At 35.8% G+C, this 18,031-nt stretch overlaps 2 protein-coding genes across 3 annotated transcripts; one reads left to right on the top strand and one right to left on the bottom strand.

Annotated features, from left to right (window-relative positions):
* Positions 1 to 439: 439 nt before the first annotated feature.
* tm7sf3 (transmembrane 7 superfamily member 3) lies at positions 440 to 13,702 on the bottom strand. Of its 2 annotated transcripts, none has more exons than XM_016238831.1 (12): positions 13,614 to 13,702; positions 11,061 to 11,215; positions 8,693 to 8,843; positions 8,431 to 8,551; positions 7,645 to 7,816; positions 6,423 to 6,600; positions 6,140 to 6,226; positions 4,593 to 4,673; positions 3,188 to 3,340; positions 2,918 to 3,015; positions 2,674 to 2,836; positions 440 to 1,709 (listed from the first exon to the last, which is right to left on the bottom strand). In XM_016238831.1, the coding sequence occupies exons 1-12, from the start codon at positions 13,684 to 13,686 to the stop codon at positions 1,456 to 1,458; spliced, it is 1,686 nt and encodes a 561-aa protein (XP_016094317.1). In that variant the 5' UTR covers positions 13,687 to 13,702; the 3' UTR covers positions 440 to 1,455. The 2 variants fall into 2 exon arrangements, with proteins under 2 accessions (XP_016094317.1, XP_016094318.1); XM_016238832.1 differs by lacking the exon at positions 13,614 to 13,702 and adding an exon at positions 11,572 to 11,689.
* A 126-nt stretch (positions 13,703 to 13,828) lies between these two features.
* med21 (mediator complex subunit 21) lies at positions 13,829 to 17,836 on the top strand. The gene is made up of 4 exons (XM_016238833.1): positions 13,829 to 13,964; positions 14,727 to 14,841; positions 14,923 to 15,023; positions 17,289 to 17,836. Exons 1-4 carry the CDS (start codon positions 13,923 to 13,925, stop codon positions 17,466 to 17,468), a joined length of 438 nt encoding a protein of 145 aa, XP_016094319.1. The 5' UTR covers positions 13,829 to 13,922; the 3' UTR covers positions 17,469 to 17,836.
* Positions 17,837 to 18,031: the final 195 nt, after the last annotated feature.

Genomic DNA, 18,031 nt, shown 5'->3' with positions numbered 1-18,031 from the left:
GTTATTGCATGTAAATTTATATTGCTTATAAAATGCATCGCAAATGCCGTTTCACATCGACTTTGAGCCAATAAAATAATTTAAACATACAAAATTTAAAATAAAAACAAGATTTTATTTTCTATAATTTTATATAACATGTAAACAAATGTATAATTGTAATTTTTTTTACCATATTTTTTATTATTCTTATAAATAGTTAAATACATTTTATTTGAATTATGCAAAATCTAATGTGAAATGATTCGTTTCACAATCCAGTTATTTCCAGATGCATAAAATCAAGTCCTGCCTGACATTTCTCATCGTTTCACTCACAATTATGTCACAAAATATATTGCAATTATATAATACACTAATGATGGTCTGTCACATCAAAAGTTCACACATTTCTCACATTCAATAAAAGCAAATCAGATCTCATTCTAATCGCTCTTGGAATAGAAAACAATATAATTTAGGTGTTAAGGCACAAACTTTATTAAACATTTAATTATTTAGACAATCATTTACATCTCATACAAAAGAGAAATAATGCATACTGCTAGCACTTAAAAACTATTTTAACATTACTGCATGTTGTAAATGCTTTAGAAAAAGTTTGCTTCAGTGAGAGACACAAAGATCGCATGAAGAAACCCTGAGAGGATACCAGAAGTGTTTTGATGAATAATGCAAAACTACCGATTTTGCAAACTGGAGTCTGTCAAAGATCGATCTTAAGAGCTACATATCCAGTTATAAAGCACAGAAAATGACTGAAAAACATTTAAACTCCGCAGACTCTCAATATTCCTCTTACACTGCATTTAAAATCCTCATTACAAGTGCGTTACACCAGTGCAGTGAAGCAGTGATCAAACTCCCACAGGAACAGTCAATATAAGCTCGTTATTTCTAACATGAACGCCAAACCTCGGTGAGGATCCGCTGAGACTCATACGCGCTCGCTTAGACACAGAAAACACTCAAACATCAGCTGTAGAGGCTTAGAGTGACTACTAATGAACACCGGTTCATTTGGTCCGTAATCACAGAATGTTATACATTTATTTTAATGGTGAACATCTTTAAAAATCGCTCATTCACTCGTGCACTAAACACGTAGTAAAATCTTTAAAAGAATCCCCACTGAACGTTTCCTCTAAGCTGCTAAAATGCATCTAAAATCACGCTGTGGCAGCTGATGTATATAGCAGAGGTCAGTTGCTTGACATTTATCTGAAAACAGCAATGGGATCAAGCACTGCTGGGAACCTACACAAAAACACACACATAAGTGCACATGGTCAGTCTCACACTGTGTGAGCTGCTTTTAACCTCTTTAGAGTCTTTGGGCTCTAAAAATCGAGCTCATTCCTCATGGATGTTGCTATAGGTCTCCACAGGCTTGAGCAGCCGTGTTCTGGAGGGGAAGGACTAACAGTGAACTGACTTCAAGTCAAAGGTCAAAGGTTAAAGCAGTAGAGGTGTGGTTTCGCCGGCCGGTTCTGCGCGCTGTGTGAGCTGGCGAATACGTCCGAGGATTTGGGCTGATAAAGACAGCTTGTGGTGGCTGGGATCCAGAACGTTGGTCTTCCTGCGCTCTCGTTCTTGCTTCCACATCGCGTATGGGCTCGGCGGGAAAAACGGCCGCGATTTCTCCCGATACAGCTGCACGACGATCCCCGAAACCCCCAGAACGACCCACACGGTGATCATGATGAAATCTGGAGAAGCGGAACATCAGATACATTGATACGTCAGACCCAGGAATTAAAGCAAAACAAAAATATTTTTTTAGGCTGAATCATATTCCTTTATCTATCACCTTACTTAAACACTCAAGCACAACAGCGTTTTAAGGGAAGAAGGACTTGTGTAATTTCAAAGCTGTTTTCAATGTATGCGTCATTATTGTTTCTTGATATTATTATAATGATTGTTAATGGTAATGACTGATTTTTGTATCTGGGAAAATGACACATCATATTCTCGTAGACAAAATGAGTAACCATTTATGAATTAGTTTGTGTTTTTATGTATTACAAATTTAAGACTTCACACTGGTTATGTCAGCATCAAAAAACCGGATCATGACTTCAGTCACTCCCATTATAGAGTCAATGAAAAAGTCTACAAAACCTATGAATGATTCTCTTACATTGACAAAATAAATCCAGTGTTTTCATCAAATTTAACTCGTGACTAATGTAAACGCTTTTGATTGGCCACTGAACACTTTATCACATTTCAGTTTAACTGCGGCAGACGTAATTGATTTCATTTAACTATGCAGGAGCATTTTTTGGCTCTTTATCTTGGATTTGGGGTGCATTTTTGCTAGTGCGGTCAAACTATTAATCACGATTAATCGCATCCAAAATAAAAGTTTTTGTTTACATAATATATGCGTGTTTACGATGTATATTTATTATATATATATATATATATATATATATATATATAAAAAAAATACAAACACATGCATGTATATATTTATGAAAAATATATGATGTTTATATATTAAATATATTTATATATAATATAAAATATAAATGTATATACATGTAAATATTTTCAAAATATATACAGTATGTGTGTGTATTTATATATACACATAATAAATATACACAGTACACATACATATATTATCTCATAGATGGCCTACAACTTCAATCCCTGCACACCTACCGATATCCTGCAGCGGTACGGAGATAAACGCTCGGCTGAAGTTGTGGTTGAGGAGGCGTTTGAGGACATCCAGTGTGATGAAGGACAGACTGGTGTAGGTGTAGGCATTGACAGCCAGGACCACTGAATACGCGCCAACCACCCCACATGTAATTATATTGCCCTGAAACATACAGATAAATGTGTGCATTTTATTTAGGTGTCAGATATGAGCTCATATCAAATGTATTTTTCTGTATCTCACCTCTCTAGGCCACCTGATGAAGAACAAAGGAACAAACACCATAATGCAAGCAAACACCACCCAGAACACCACATCATTATGAAATACAGGAAGATCACCTGGAGAAAAAAAGAGAGAGATTAAACAACAAATCCATAAAATGAAAATGATTGCCCACATCTCAACAATCAACATCCAGCAAGACTATGAAGTGAGATTAAAGATAATTCTCAACAGATTTAACTGCATGAACGATGATACATGAAGGTTTTTCCAAACATGATTTCTTACCAAGTGGAGTGAAGACGACGATGGATGAGATGAGAAATCCAAGAATGAGTCCCACCACCAACACGCAGGCCATGACTGAACCGAACCGCCACCAGCTCATCACCATGGCCACGCCCCCGACCACACCCATCAGCGCGGTCAGAGCCAATCGAACTGCAGAGAGACGGTCAGTCAACAAACTGTTTACAGACATCAGATAACAAGACATAGATATCATTATTATGCATTACAAATGTTATATTTAAATATGCAAATGACACATTATTTAATTAAATATGCACTCATTTGCATACTTTTCCAGAACCAAACATTGGATAAACCCAGGTTCAAAATTAATGTTTCATTTTGATGACACGAGTGATTTTGGATCTCTTTTTATCTCTCCACAAATCAGAAAATATAACAATCAGAAAAAAAGTACATTTCCACCATATTTTAAGAAGTAAAATGTTATATAGATCAAGCAAATGATATATGAACAAACCCCTTAGTAAAAACATTCAGAATACAGATAACTTATAAGAATGCAGAAAGAAAAAAACTAAGAAAAAAATGTGAAGTTTGATGTAAATGCTGCTGAAATGGGGAAAAAACTCATTTTGTGAAACTGCCTTTAAAGATATGCATTGCATTTAAAATCCTCAGATAGATAAAGTGCTATGAAGTAAACATTTAAATGTGCATTTTAGATGTTTTCTATCCACTAGTCTAACAAAAGACAAGTTGTGGATGCAAAACAGCCCAAAATTGCATGAAAAAAAATATGGTTTGCCTGTAATGTCTTGGACTTTAAAAAGTGCTTTAAGAACCAACTTGAGCTAAGATTGTTCTGATTAATCAGCGGTAGGATAAGTCATCAGTTGTTATTGATCTCAGAAAATCAAAAATGCTCTTCCTCATTTCAGCCATGCCTGTCCTGTAACACGCGAACAGCTGGCAAACAGCTCTACATGATGCATTTGATTGGGACAGGCTGGTTTGACACCTCCAGCTGAAATCCACAGCGCATGACTCTAATCCTCAGAGAGTTACGGCACAACAATAACCTCAATCCTCTGTGACGAGAGCTGCTTTCTGCACTCGTGACGGCTGTTGAGATTCACTGCTGGCAGAACCAGTTTGTGTAGCCAATTTCAGTCCAATTCAACTTGAAAAACTCAAGTTCTTGGGACATGAACTATTTATGGGTATGTAGACATCAGCTCAGTGTAAACAGTACAAATCATCCAGAATGACATGAAACTCTGAGCTGCATTACATGTCTAAGAGGTTGAGCTGATACAAATACATTAGAGCTCTAAGAGGTGATCATAAACTTCAGATCGGTTCAGGCAAGCACTAGTCATCTAATTTGACAGCGATTCAGTGCATGTGTAACTCTGCAATGTGACTGTATTGGACTCACGGTTGTATTCCAGCGGTGTGGTTATGGTGATCACGACAAAGAATACAAACGCTGTAAAGCCGAAGCCCATACAGAACAGCTCTGAGAAAACACAGAAATAGACATTTTAATAGTAACAATAGGTGTGTTTACATGTAATAATTTCCATCAGTCTGAATCAGTGTTACTTTTGTATCACTACTATTATAGTTTATTAGAGTTATTAATATTTTGAATTACTTTTATTACAGTTTATTTTATGTAGTTTTTATTTTTACATTTGATTTAGATTTTAGTTAAAGTTTTAGTAATTTTGTTGCGTTTTTGTAATTTTTATTAGCTATTGGTTTTTTTTAATGTCTACATAGTTTCTAATCATTCAAACTAAAGTTAAATTAAAACTAAATGAAGATGAGAAATTTTGTCTTGGTAACAAGCTGAAATAAAATATTTTTGTTTCTATATTATAAATTTAGTTAACATTTATTTCATTTCAACACCGATTTTTAAAAAAACTTTTATTTAATATTTTGAAATGTTTTATTTTATATTTTGTTTTAATTTTAGTTTGTTTTAATAATTTTGTTGTGTTTTTTGTCATTTTTATTAGTTTTAGTTTTTTTATATGTCTTTATAGTTTTTTTTATTTCAGTTTTAGTTTTAGTTATTTTAGTAGATCAAGTTAAACTAAATGTTCCCTTTAAACAATAAAATAAGTTAAAAAAAATATTTTAATTTATTTTAGTTAATGTTTATTTTATTTCAAGCAACAAAATTATCTAAAGTTCATTGTTTTAGTTGTAGTTAACATAAGAGTCATGCGTACAGATCTACGAGTTTAACAAGGCTCCAAATTTAAACAGGTCATATAATGAAAAATCTAAATTAAATGAACGATTTTGAAGCTGCCAAAAAGACCATTTACTAAAACTAAGCTGCACAAATGATTCGTTTTAAACTTCACTGTATTTTTTAGCTTCACATAACTATCATTTCACATGTTCACACAGAAGGCCTAAAACACAGCTGCAAAAAAACAGCCGTTTCATTCAGAAGGAGAAAAGCCTGAAATGGTCATAAAACACTGAATAGACTGTTTGTTGTGCAAGAAGCCTTGACTAACATTGCAAGTGGACATCAGGAAAGAAATGAATATGTCCCCTTTAAAAACATGCCATCCATTCAGCACTGATGCAACTATATCACTGTTCACCTTTGACTCTCTAAAGCTCTAGCAAAGACTTTCCCAAATCTAAAATACTTGGGGCATATTCAGTAGACAGGCAGTTATTAATAGCAGTAACGTGGTGTGTTTCTAAGAAAAGCATGAAAAACATCTCTCACCACATTTGAAGAAGCGGTGTCCCACAAAACACACAAACAGCCCAGCCAAACCAATCACAGTGAAAAAAACTTTAGTAGACACTCTCCCTGGGAAAATGAGAAAGAAAATACATTTAAATACCACATCAAACCTGTCACAGAAACTGTTCAAAAGCTAAGACAGGCAGTTATTAATAGCAGTAACGTGGTGTGTTTCTAAGAAAAGCATGAAAAACATCTCTCACCACATTTGAAGAAGCGGTGTCCCACAAAACACACAAACAGCCCAGCCAAACCAATCACAGTGAAAAAAACTTTAGTAGACACTCTCCCTGGGAAAATGAGAAAGAAAATGCATTTAAATACCACATCAAACCTGTCACAGAAACTGTTCAAAAGCTAAAGACAAAATATATTTTCAAGTAGGATTTAAAAGTGGCAAATGACATCAAATATGATATGAAAGGAATTTCTGAGATTAGGAATCACATATTGCAGCATTCATTTAATTTTCTTTCATCTTCTCACCTAAATCGCTGCATCCGTCCAGCGTGGAGTTGAAGCTGCAGGCGTATGTGTGGACGGGGATGTAGGACGCTGACGTGTTCAACACTGGATCTCTCACAATCACAGAGAAAATCACACCCTGACCGGGCAGAGAGCTGAAGGAGAACTGCGTCCGGTCATGAGAGGTTAAAGACACCACCTGAAAGAGCAAAATTAAATGATAAACTAAGGGTTTTTTCAGACCTGTAAATCATTTACTTTGTTTGGAAACAGGGACTTTATTACATATATGTGACCCTGGACCACAAAACCAGTCATAAGGGTCAATTTGTTTGAAATTGAGCTTTCAATTGATGTATGGTTTGTTAGGATAAGACAATATTTGACCGAGATACAACTATTTGAAAATCTGGAATCTGAGGGTGCAAAATAATCTAAATATTGAGAAAACTGCATTTAAAGTTGTTAAAGAAATTTAAATTTATTGGCTATTGCTACAAATATACCTGATACTTATGACTGCTTTTGTGGGCCAGGGTCACATATATTGAATTTATAATTTTTTGAATGTTTGAGTATGTAAATGTTAGGAGAGTTTAACTTTATCAATGGGTATATACAGTGCTTAACAACTTTATTAGACCACCACCACCCAATGTAAGGTTTGTGCCACAGCTACCCTAAACTAACAGTATTTGTGATTACCAAAATCAATTTTGATGTTTCTGTAATGGTTAATCTACCAGTATGTGTAAGCGCTTTAGTCACAGTAGTGTTCAGATGCTCAAATGTAATTATAATGAAGTGCTTTACTATTCCTTCCTACCTTTTTTGTAAAACATTAATGGATAATAACAATAATCATATTTTAGCATTAGAAGTGACTAAATACTTTTTTGCCCCACTGTATGTATGTGTGTATATATATATATATAATATTTGTATATAAAATATATATATTTTTGAATGTATGCATATTTTTTTTTTTTCCATTTATATGTTATATTTTTGGATTGTTTGAGTATATGTATGTTTTATTATGCATATGTTAAGAGAGTTCAGGTGATCTTGAACCGATTTTTTTGGTGCGGATCCGAGTGCGAGTGTGTGTTCATATATGCCTAAACCAACCAAACTAAGGGTGATAACGTGCCAGGTCATGAAACAAACATTGTAAACTCACTAAAAAAAGATAACAGCTAGCAGAAAGTGGTAAGGAAGGACAGAGAGAGATTTCACACACCTTTCTGCTGTTGTCCTGCACGTTCTTCACATTGGCCACTTTCTCCAAACTGCTAATCAGACTCTGCTCCGATAGGTCGCCCTCCGGCAGGAAGTACTGATACACCTCATACACCAATCGCCAACGAGTGCTGGAGCCCATGTTCACGTCACACGCTGGGGGAATCGCCCCTCTGAAAAACATCATTGGATTTAGACTGATCGACTAATGAACATTTGATCTTCCAGGTCAAGAAACACTAAACTGCATTATCTGTGTTGCACATCACAGAGAGCAATATTAGCAGCATAAATTCATTTTAATTGCAGGAGAAAACTGGTTAATTTTGAGCTTTTCTGCACTATGTTCATCTTCTAGGTTTATAATCTTCATTAGGATGTGATGTTTTCCCACATTACAGTTCATCAATGACTCATCAGTGCCTCATAATTATTTAAAGGATGGCTCTTCTTTTAATTATTCATGAAAACACATATTTCCTATGACAGATGCCTCAAACTGTGAGATCAAAATAATAGTGTCTAAAGCTATTATAAAAGCAACCGCGCTTTCATATATACATGTATTCGAATGCAACCGGCTGTGAATTTATTTGTGCATTAAATAATATCTCGGTGTAATTTACTATGAGCTATGTATAATACATTTGTTCATTCTGTTGCATGTAACGGCAAAATTCAACATGCATTTTTAGAAACATTGGATGCATTTAACTCAATAACCAATGCTGAAATAGGGGGTTTCATGACCCTTTAAAAGTCCATGATTTTATTAAATTCCTCTCACCTTCCATATCCGATGTTAGCAGGTGCAAAGTTAATCATGGTCTCAAACAGGTTGTATTGCAGGTAGATGTTTGGATCAATCTCCAGCGGGAACTCCTGATTACAGGCTCCAGGAACTGGATCTACGCACACACATTACACATACACACTGAATGTACTGTATTACAGTCAATAGTCTGTTGATGATGAGAGTGTATGTGTTGCTCATTCAAGTAATTTGTGTTGCTCATGTTGGCATGCAAGTAAAGAGTTCGTTCTCTAACCTGTGCTGGTGTATGGCAGAATCACACCAATTCCTGCTGCGCTGCTCCCGTCTGGGGTCTTCAGGAACCAGGAGACGGTGGTCTGTCTCGGTGTCAAGTTGGATAACAGACCAGCATCTGCTACAGTGACCGAAAAACCATAAAGTGGGATCTGACCAATACACAAAAAACACAACCTATGAATGGACATCTACACATACACACATTCTAGAGGAATAAAGGTCAGGTAGAGAATATTATGCAACAAATACAAGCAAAGTGCAACCACTCAAGCTCTGTCCTACATTCACTTGGTTTTACTTGGATTTACACCAGGCTAGACCGCAACAGTCAGGTTCCTTAAGTAAAAATCAAAAGTACTGATTTTTAAAAATAACAAAGATAAATTCAAGACGGGCCTACTGTAAGTTCTGAGGTAATTATTTTAACAGAATTCCAGATGAAAACCTACATTATCCATGATTCTGCAGAGAAATCTCCACCAATCAGAGACTAGTATTATTTATATACTACTGCAGTTTTTATTAATATGACTTAGCTTTTATTTTTATACTTTCACTTTTCCTTTTAATTTGTGTTAAAATTTTTATATGCGCTTTTGTCTTTTTTTTTTTTTACTTTAGTTTTATTAAATATTACTACTTAGATTTTACACAACGTAACTGAAATAAGTATTTATTTATTTAAGTTAACAACATTTTTAACAGTTTCTGCTTTAGTTTTATTTAACAGCATCTCCATTTTTTAATATCCATGTGAAAAATAAATAGGAAAAATACTACCAGAACCAAGGCCACTGAAAAAGTGGGCCGCACAACTGCACTCTATAGACTCAACATTCGTTTCGAACAGCATTGAATATTGACTTCAACTCTGTGTCTGAACTGGGGTTTGTGTCAGAGCACTACAGCTGCATGACTGCTGACATTATGAACAGAATGCATGGAGGAGTGTGTGTGTGTGTGTGTGTGGAGATCAGAGCTTGTGATTAGACTCTCACATGATGACTTGCTCGATCAACCCATGGAACTGGGTCAGCTGGGGTTACTAGGGATGCACTGAAATGAAAATTCTTGGCCGAAGCCAAAACGGAACAAAATGAAACACTGGGCCGAAGGCCGAATACCGAACACAGTTTTTAAAGTTTTTTCCACATGTATTTTGACTATTTTTTTCACCATTACATAAATTACATTTGATAAAAAAAAAATTATAAAATCCAAAATGTGCTTTTTACTGTTTTGTCTTGCTTTTCAAAGAAAAAAATCAATTACAAAACAACAATTTAAAAATATTTAACACTAAACATTTTTTTACATTCTAGCAGACATTATACCAACAAAGCACAATTTAACTTAAAATTAATAAGTTACTAAAATAATATTTTTTTGGTGATCAGACCCCCTTCTTGAATCAGGCATGTATTTTTTACTGTAAAATTAAAAACAGGCTTGCTGAGCAGAAGAGACTTCTTTTAAAACATTAGAAAATATTACAGATCCCAATTTGAACACTATGCGTTGTAATTATTATAATTTTTATTGTCTTACTTTTAATTTTATTTTACAGAACAACAGTAAAATTACAATACTAACATTTATGAATGTTGGAGTTCTTGCTTTTTGTCAACTTTTATTTTGGCAGAAACGCGCAGGAAGACCTCAATGCTTCTTTTTGTTGACAACAGCAGATTTATAAATAAGTCTCATTACGAATACGTCGCACGTGTCGCATTGTCACATGCCTTGTAAAAATTCATAAAAATGAATGAGCAACTGACGAGTAACCTGGTTCAGCGCAGATTTTCCTCGCGCTTTGGACTTTGAACACTGGTTAACAAGCAGATTTGCTGCAAGTTCGTGCAGCGCTGTCAGAATACATGCAATTCATGTGTGTATTAGAAAACAATGTTCTACAGTTTATTTACTAATTGTTTAAGGCCATTTCGCGATTTCAATCATCATACAGTAAACCAGCAACAATCACCCCTTTCTTCTTCTCATCGAAGACATGCGATGCAGTACTAAACAGTCTCTCGCTGTCGGTGCTTGTGATGATTTCTGCATCTTTCTCAGACAAGTTTAAATGCTTCCACACTGCTAACATGTTTGTTGCATTATACTGTAAAGAGTAGCGCCTCTCACTCTTGACTGGTTGCTATTTGATAGCATCACGTCATTGTTCTGTACAATTTATTGTGTCTTTTCGCTTATTATTTTCGGCCGACTAATTTCGGTTGCCGAACATTCGGTGCATCCCTAGTGTGTGTGTGTTTCTTTCTTGTGTATGACAGTGCATTACAGTGCTGTGTGTGTGAGAGTGCATGCCTGTGCAAACAGCACTGCTGTGTGTGTGTGTGATCTCTTACCAATGTATACGAGAGTGTAACATTGCGGTGATGCGTATGAAACTGCAGTGTTAAGAAGGAAACGTCAGCAGGAACCCGGGAAACGACAGCTTGAACCGTCCCGTTCACTGGGACACTCACGTTCTGGAAGGTTCCCAGAGAAAACAGCACACGGTCTGCAAAACACATACAAGAACATTATGATATAATCTCAATGTTTGACCCCAGGAGCTGTTTTTTCAATTTTTTTACAACCATATTTTTTTCTAACCATAAAACTGTCAAGAATATTCTGACAAATATATATATATATATATAAAATGAAAGCATTTAAACTGAAAGCAGGCAGAGACACCAGTGAACACTTCAAATAAGGAAGTGGCTTTTGACAGTTGTGATTTGGTGTAGAAAGATGTTGGCTCATGGTTGCTCTGACTTCCTGCCCGACCATAAAATCTGACATGATAATAAAGTCATCTGATTTCACAATGACTCACACCTGCTGTACATCACAACTACACTGTGTGCAAACCTGCAAGATGATGCCTTTGCATGCAGTACACGGATGTGGGAAGGAATGTGTGTGTTTCCATTTTATGGCAACATTTCTAGCAATAACCTGCAAAGCCACTAAATCAGTGATGGGCAAACTTGGCCTTTCCAGGCCACTTTCCTGCAGAGATTTGATCCAACCCTGATACGGGGGAAGTCATGGCCTAATGCAGGGGTGGCGAACGTCGGTCCTGGCGAGCTGCAGCCCTGCAGAGTTTTGCTTCAACCCTAATCAAACACACCTGAACAAGCTAATCAAGGTCTGAACGGTTATTAGGAAGCTACAGGCAGGTGAGTTTTAATTAGGGTTAGAGCTGAACTCTGCAGGGCTGCGGCTCTCCAGGACCAGAGTTCGCCACCGCTGGCCTAATGGTTAGAGAGTCAGACTTGTAACCCAAAGGTTGCGGGTTCGAGTCTCGTACTGGCAGGGATTGTAGGTGGGGGGAGTGAATGTACAGCGCTCTCTCCCACCTTCAATACCACGACTTGAGCAAGGCACCGAACCCCCAACAGCTCCCCGGGCGCCGCAGCATAAATGGCTGCCCACTGCTCCGGGTGTGTGTGTGTTCACTGCTGTGTGTGTGCACTTTGGATGGGTTCAATGCAGAGCACTAATTCCGAGTATGGGTCACCATACTTGGCCACATGTCATGTCACATCACATAAAACTCACACAGGAAAGTGGCCAAGTTTGCCCACCCAAGTTTGCCTGCACTAAATATTTACTTGTTTTTCCTGTAAAACTATAAAAATGTTCCGTCCCCAGTTAATTTGTTCAAGATTTGAGGTCTGCAGAGAGTGAGGTCTTGAAGACTGATATTACTTCCCTGCTCTGGAACAATCTGCCTCTCTCTTTCTCCTTCAGGAATGTGGAAATAGTCTCTAAATTGCATCTCATGGATCGTTGCTCTGTTTCACTGTCATCAGTGCATCGTAAGCAGGAATGAGGAGAATTAAAAGAGGAAAAAAACACTGAATGAAAATACGTCACTGTTACAAAATACCAGAACATTACGAAGAGAGACCCAAAATTACAACTGACCTATACTAAAAACAATCAGACTCATTTAAATCAACAACATCTTCCCTGACAGACAGGAGATCATCAAATGCTCCAAACATCAGAAAAAGATAGAAGCGTTTTACTACAGATCTACTGTTTCCTTAACCCTGTGTAAAGCCTATGGTATCATATTTGATCAATTATATTTAAGGCCTCAAAATTAACAGCACGATCAAAACCTGTAGCACTAAATTCCTTCTATCTTCTGATTGATAGTTTAAACTTTTTAGCAAGTACAAGGTCTTTTATTATAATTATACAAATGTCCACCTTCAGCTCGTGCTTCACCTGTCTTTTTGCGGTCAAATCTGATTTTTATCAAGTAAACGTAAAAATAACTTTGATATTGTTAGTAATATTTCAAGATGAACACTTACTGGACTGAAGCAGCTTAGATTTACTTAATTATCCGGACATCTTTTTATTTTATTTTATTTTTTTAATCATGTTAAAATCTGAGTCTCAAATATGATCATCAGGCTTTTGAGGAATGTTTATTTGTTCATCTCTCCATCAGCATTGTAGTGGATTGCATTATATCTTTAAGCTAAGCATTTAAATGTCATCTTACTAAGACATATTATTGGAATTATAGAGTGACAACTGATATTTATATCATTTTATGCATCTACTATATTGAGCCATGAAAGCCCGATGTACCAAATATGATGTAAAACACATATGCAAACGTCTTTTATATTTTGTCTAAAGGTTCTGTTGCATTTTATTTTTTGCATGGTTAAGAAAGACCATCACTGGGGTTTACTGAACAAATCTGCTCAGCTGATGCTCTCATACATGAGTTTTATTGATTTTATTGATACTGTATTGCAGTATCATATCGAAATAATAGGGTGAATTTAGTGGGAGGTTTACTGTCTCGTAATCCAACCACATGTCATGTTTCATGCCTGCGTTCGCATCAGTGTTGATGAAGATGTTTTGTTTTGTTTACTCACTCTCATCCTGAGCGCGCAGGGAACTGAGCCACGACAAGACGAGCAAAACCAAACATTCTCTCTTCTGTGGCATTTTCCTGGATCAGTCCAGTCCATGAACACGCTCTAGCAGCAGCGATCAGATTCGGGACTCATGCTGAAGCTTCTCGTTTAGCCTCCGGAAGACTCGCTCCTTGGGTGCGCTGCAATGCAACAACTTTTGAGAGGAACGCACGTTTTGCCTGTTGTACGCAGGCGCGACTGTATGGCGTCACGTGAGGACGCTTTGAGCGCGCTCGGCGGAAACGGAAAAGGTCAAGAGGAGCCAACATGGCGGACAGGCTTACGCAGCTTCAGGATGCTGTTAACTCCGTAAGACTCATTTAAATGTTAATTGTATGACTTATAAGCTGCAGAAGAGGTCAGACGTGTGCAAACCATATGTATTCAGTCATGTGTTACGTGAAGTCACATTATTTGTGTAAGAAGTTACATTAATGTACTGTAGCGTAAAAAGGTGTTAGCATAGCCTGCAGTTGTGAATAAATAAACAATTAAAGTTTGCGCATTCATTTGTACAGAAAGAAGATAATACTGTATTTAAATAAATATATGTTATGTTAAATAGGAAGTTGGAAGTAAGTCAAACTGCTGCTTCAAGAAATTAAAATCGCGGTCAGTACATACTTGAAAAATTATATGTAATTTTTTATTTATTTGTGACATATACCACAATATTGTGTTATATTATGTACCCTTGTTTTTACATATTTTATAAATATATATTTTAGATTTTTTTATTTTTATTTATGACATACAACAATATTGTTTTATAAGTGTTAAATTATGTACTCTTGTTTTTACATATTTTAAAAATAAATATGTAAAATTATGTAGTTGTTATTTTAATTTTTGTTGTGACATATACCACAATATTGTTTCATAAATGTTATATTGTGTACTCTTGTTTTTTACATAAAAAAAATTATTAAAAGTTTGTGACACATTATTCATAATATTAGAACTGAATTCTGAATAAACATGTTTAAAGTGCAAAGACAAGTCTAACAAACCGAATGCAAAGTTGGTCTGTTATATTGGTTTTGATATATTGCTATGATGGGTGTGTTTTAGCTGGCTGATCAGTTCTGTAATGCGACTGGAGTCCTGCAGCAGTGCGCACCACCTGCCTCTTTCAGCAACATCCAGACCGCCATCAACAAAGACCAGCCCTCCAACCCCACAGAAGGTGCACAGATCTGTACCAAACATCATTTTACAGCAGCGCTGTGTTGTTGTTTGACTGACATGTTTTCATGTGTTATTCTAGAATACGCTCAGCTGTTTGCAGCACTGATCGCAAGAACAGCAAAAGATGTCGACGTGCTGATTGACTCTCTGCCCAGTGAAGAATCTACTGCCGCACTGCAGGTATGTTTATACACAAACAGTGTGACTGGCTGCTTGAAATGTGTATATTTATCCAAGCCAGCTGTATTTTAAAATATGGGTGGCACTTCCGTATTTGTTAAGTGGCACTCAAAAGATCTGAAAGAAATAATTTCAAATAATAAGGTTACGCTATGAATTATATTTAACTATATACAAATTATATTTAATTATATTTAATTTCAGCTAGTTGCCTAACTTTAGTGTGCTAAAATAACTATATCTGAGATAAAAAATTATACTATATAGCAGGGTTCCTCAAATCTTGCACTAAAGGGCCAATGCGCTGCAGAGTTTAGCTCCAACCCTGATCAAACTATTTTTCTAATGATCGTAAAGGCATTGATTAGCATGCTAAGGTGTGTTTGATTAGGGTTAGAGCTAAACTTTGCTGGAAAGTGGCTCTCGTGGGCCAGATTTGAGGAACCCTGCTGTATAGACATATTAAAGAAAATACTAATGAAACTTAAAAAACAAATATGACAAATTTGTTGTTCATTTATATTAATGTATACTACCGGTCAAAAGTTTGGGATCAGTAATTTTTTTAATTTTTTTTTATTACAGGGACAATGCATATTAATAAACATTTCTGTCAATATGCCAGAATTAGCCAGAAGGCTATTTTTCACCTGCAGTCCCTAGACAGATGGTAATAGTCACCCTAAAAGAGAGTAAAATTAGATATTAACATAACAATTACAATACATTTAGTAAAAAGTACTATTAAGCTATGATGTACAATAGAAACGCAACAGACCAACAATCAGACAAATACACTAACACATACACACACACAAAGCAAAAAAACCAACAGGGGCAGCGAGAGCAGGTCTAGTAGTAAGCTAATGTTGACAGCTCTGATTATCAATGAGCCATTTCTTTAACTGGATCTTAAATGTACTATATATGTGTAGATTTCTAATATTTATGGGGGTGAGGTTCCACTCAGTAGCAGCTCGAACAGAAGTGCGACTTACAAGAAGTAAGACTTGTAATGTTTTTTTAAAGAAGTCTCTTATGCTCATCAAGGCTGCATTTATTTGATCAAAAATACAGAAAAAAGACAGTAATCTTGCAAAATGTTATTACAATATAAAATAATGGTTTCTATTTTAATCTACTTTAAAATATAATTTATTTCTATGATGAAAAGCTGAATTTCCATCAGCCATTACTCCAGTCTAAAGTGTCACATGATCCTTCAGAAATCTTATAAATTCTTATGTATGTGTATAGTTATATGAATTTATATAAATTAACTTATTTTAAGTTATTAGAAATTATTATTAAGTTATTTATTATATTATTATTTATAAATAAAATTATTTTGAAGCGATGAAATGCAAGCAAATGATTTAATAACATAAATTATCAGCAGCACTGAATTCAGCGTGTGGTGTGTGGTTTTTTTAAATCATGGTATACGAATGGGATTTTTACCTCCCATATATCCCTATATTTCACCATAAGTTATTTATATTGCACTTCTGGCTTTGTGCTTACTGTATTATATGCTATGCGAGTACAGAGCCATTTACAGTTAAAGGGTTAGTTCACCCAAAAATGAAAATTAGCCCATTCACCCTCAAGGCATCCTAGGTGTATATGACTTTCTTCTTTCAGGCGAATCCATTCGGAGTTATATTAAAAATTATCTTTGCTCTTCCAAGCGTTAGAATGCTAGTAAGCGGGTGTTTTTTTCAACAGTCCAAAAGTAGTCAAATAAAGCTTGTGCATCCATAATAAAACGTGCCTCACACGGCTCCGGGGGGTGAATAAAGACCTCCTGTAGCGAATCGATGGGTTTTTGTAAGAAAAATATCAATATTTAAAACGTTATAAACACTTTTAAATGCTCTAATTTAAATTAGATTGTATAATTTTGAAATTCTTTGTTTGGATCATGATTAAAATTCAGTGGTTGCCTCTAATTTTAAATGGAAAGAGCACAGGCAAAGCCTTTGTTTGTTTATATGAAGAGATTTCTTTTCAGTTGTATTATTTATTCATTTGGGATTTTTTTCAGGTTTTAATTTAGTTTTGTTATTTGACATTTTAATTTCACAAAGAAATAATAAAATGACACCTTTTCATTTATAATTCGTCTTGAATCTTTTGTTAAAAAAATCATGAGAAAATTGTATCGTGAAATCAGCATCGCATTGTGAGTTGAGTGAATCATTACATCCCTACAATAAAGCCTAATCTTATACGTTTTCTATTGTTATTGAATTTGTTTCACAGGCTGCTAGTCTGAGGCAGTTGGAAGAGGAGAACCAGGAAGCTGCGGCGCGTCTGGAGGAAGTAGTTTACAGAGGAGACATGCTGCTGGAGAAGATCCAGTCAGCTCTAGCAGACATCGCCCAATCACAGCTGCGCACACGCAGCGGAGCCCCGAGTCAGTCGACACCGCCAGAGTCATGACAGCGACTGACCCCAACCAAACATGGACTATATCGTCTGTACACAGCAGGGATTTTATACTCATCCTTCATGGATCGCAGGAGATCTTGTGTTAAATGTACAGTTTGTTTCTGGACTGAAGAACAATTCTGATTTCATTCTGTAAGTGCCCACTGTTTCCCATCGCATGTCTTGTTTATATGACCTCTGACGTCGTTTTCAACCTGATAACCGTAAATGTTCAGCATCCATCAGCCTTTTTTAGACAGTCACCATCCGGGTAAGTTGGTCTTTGTATATTTAATGATGTTTTTTCATGCCAGGATCTTGCGGTGTTCATTTTATTTGAAATAAAATGTTATCATTGTGTTTAACAAATAAAAAAAGTGCCTGTTATTCTTTGCTAATTGAATTATGAAGGTTGTAATTTGTCTCATGCAATGCCATTGTCAAGAGGCTCTATACTTTTAACAGATTTATACACATAACACATCTAAAACCTGCTGGGTTTGTTTTTATTTTGTTCCTATCACTTCATTTATCCAACTAAAATGTGTTTATAAAACATGAAATGCTGCAATTGA

The sequence above is a fragment of the Sinocyclocheilus grahami genome, unplaced genomic scaffold (genome assembly GCF_001515645.1).
Source record: "Sinocyclocheilus grahami isolate Dianchi unplaced genomic scaffold, SAMN03320097.WGS_v1.1 scaffold548.1, whole genome shotgun sequence".
NCBI lineage: Eukaryota > Metazoa > Chordata > Actinopteri > Cypriniformes > Cyprinidae > Sinocyclocheilus > Sinocyclocheilus grahami.
The sequence above is the reverse complement of the archived record's forward strand: the minus strand, read 5'-3'. Positions and strand labels throughout refer to the sequence as shown.

What these genes read in the sequence shown, in the direction of transcription:
- tm7sf3 (XM_016238831.1), bottom strand. Translation starts at nt 13,686, where the DNA reads ATGCCACAGAAGAGAGAATGTTTGGTTTTGCTCGTCTTGTCGTGGCTC. An exon ending in TTACACTCTCGTATACATTG is followed by an intron (nt 8,844 to 11,060) that starts GTAAGAGATCAC and finishes TGTATTGGTCAG; the next exon opens with ATCCCACTTTATGGTTTTTC. An exon ending in TCATCAGGTGGCCTAGAGAG is followed by an intron (nt 2,837 to 2,917) that starts GTGAGATACAGA and finishes TGTATGTTTCAG; the next exon opens with GGCAATATAATTACATGTGG.
- med21 (XM_016238833.1), top strand. Translation starts at nt 13,923, where the DNA reads ATGGCGGACAGGCTTACGCAGCTTCAGGATGCTGTTAACTCC. An exon ending in TTCAGGATGCTGTTAACTCC is followed by an intron (nt 13,965 to 14,726) that starts GTAAGACTCATT and finishes GGTGTGTTTTAG; the next exon opens with CTGGCTGATCAGTTCTGTAA. An exon ending in GCCCTCCAACCCCACAGAAG is followed by an intron (nt 14,842 to 14,922) that starts GTGCACAGATCT and finishes GTGTTATTCTAG; the next exon opens with AATACGCTCAGCTGTTTGCA.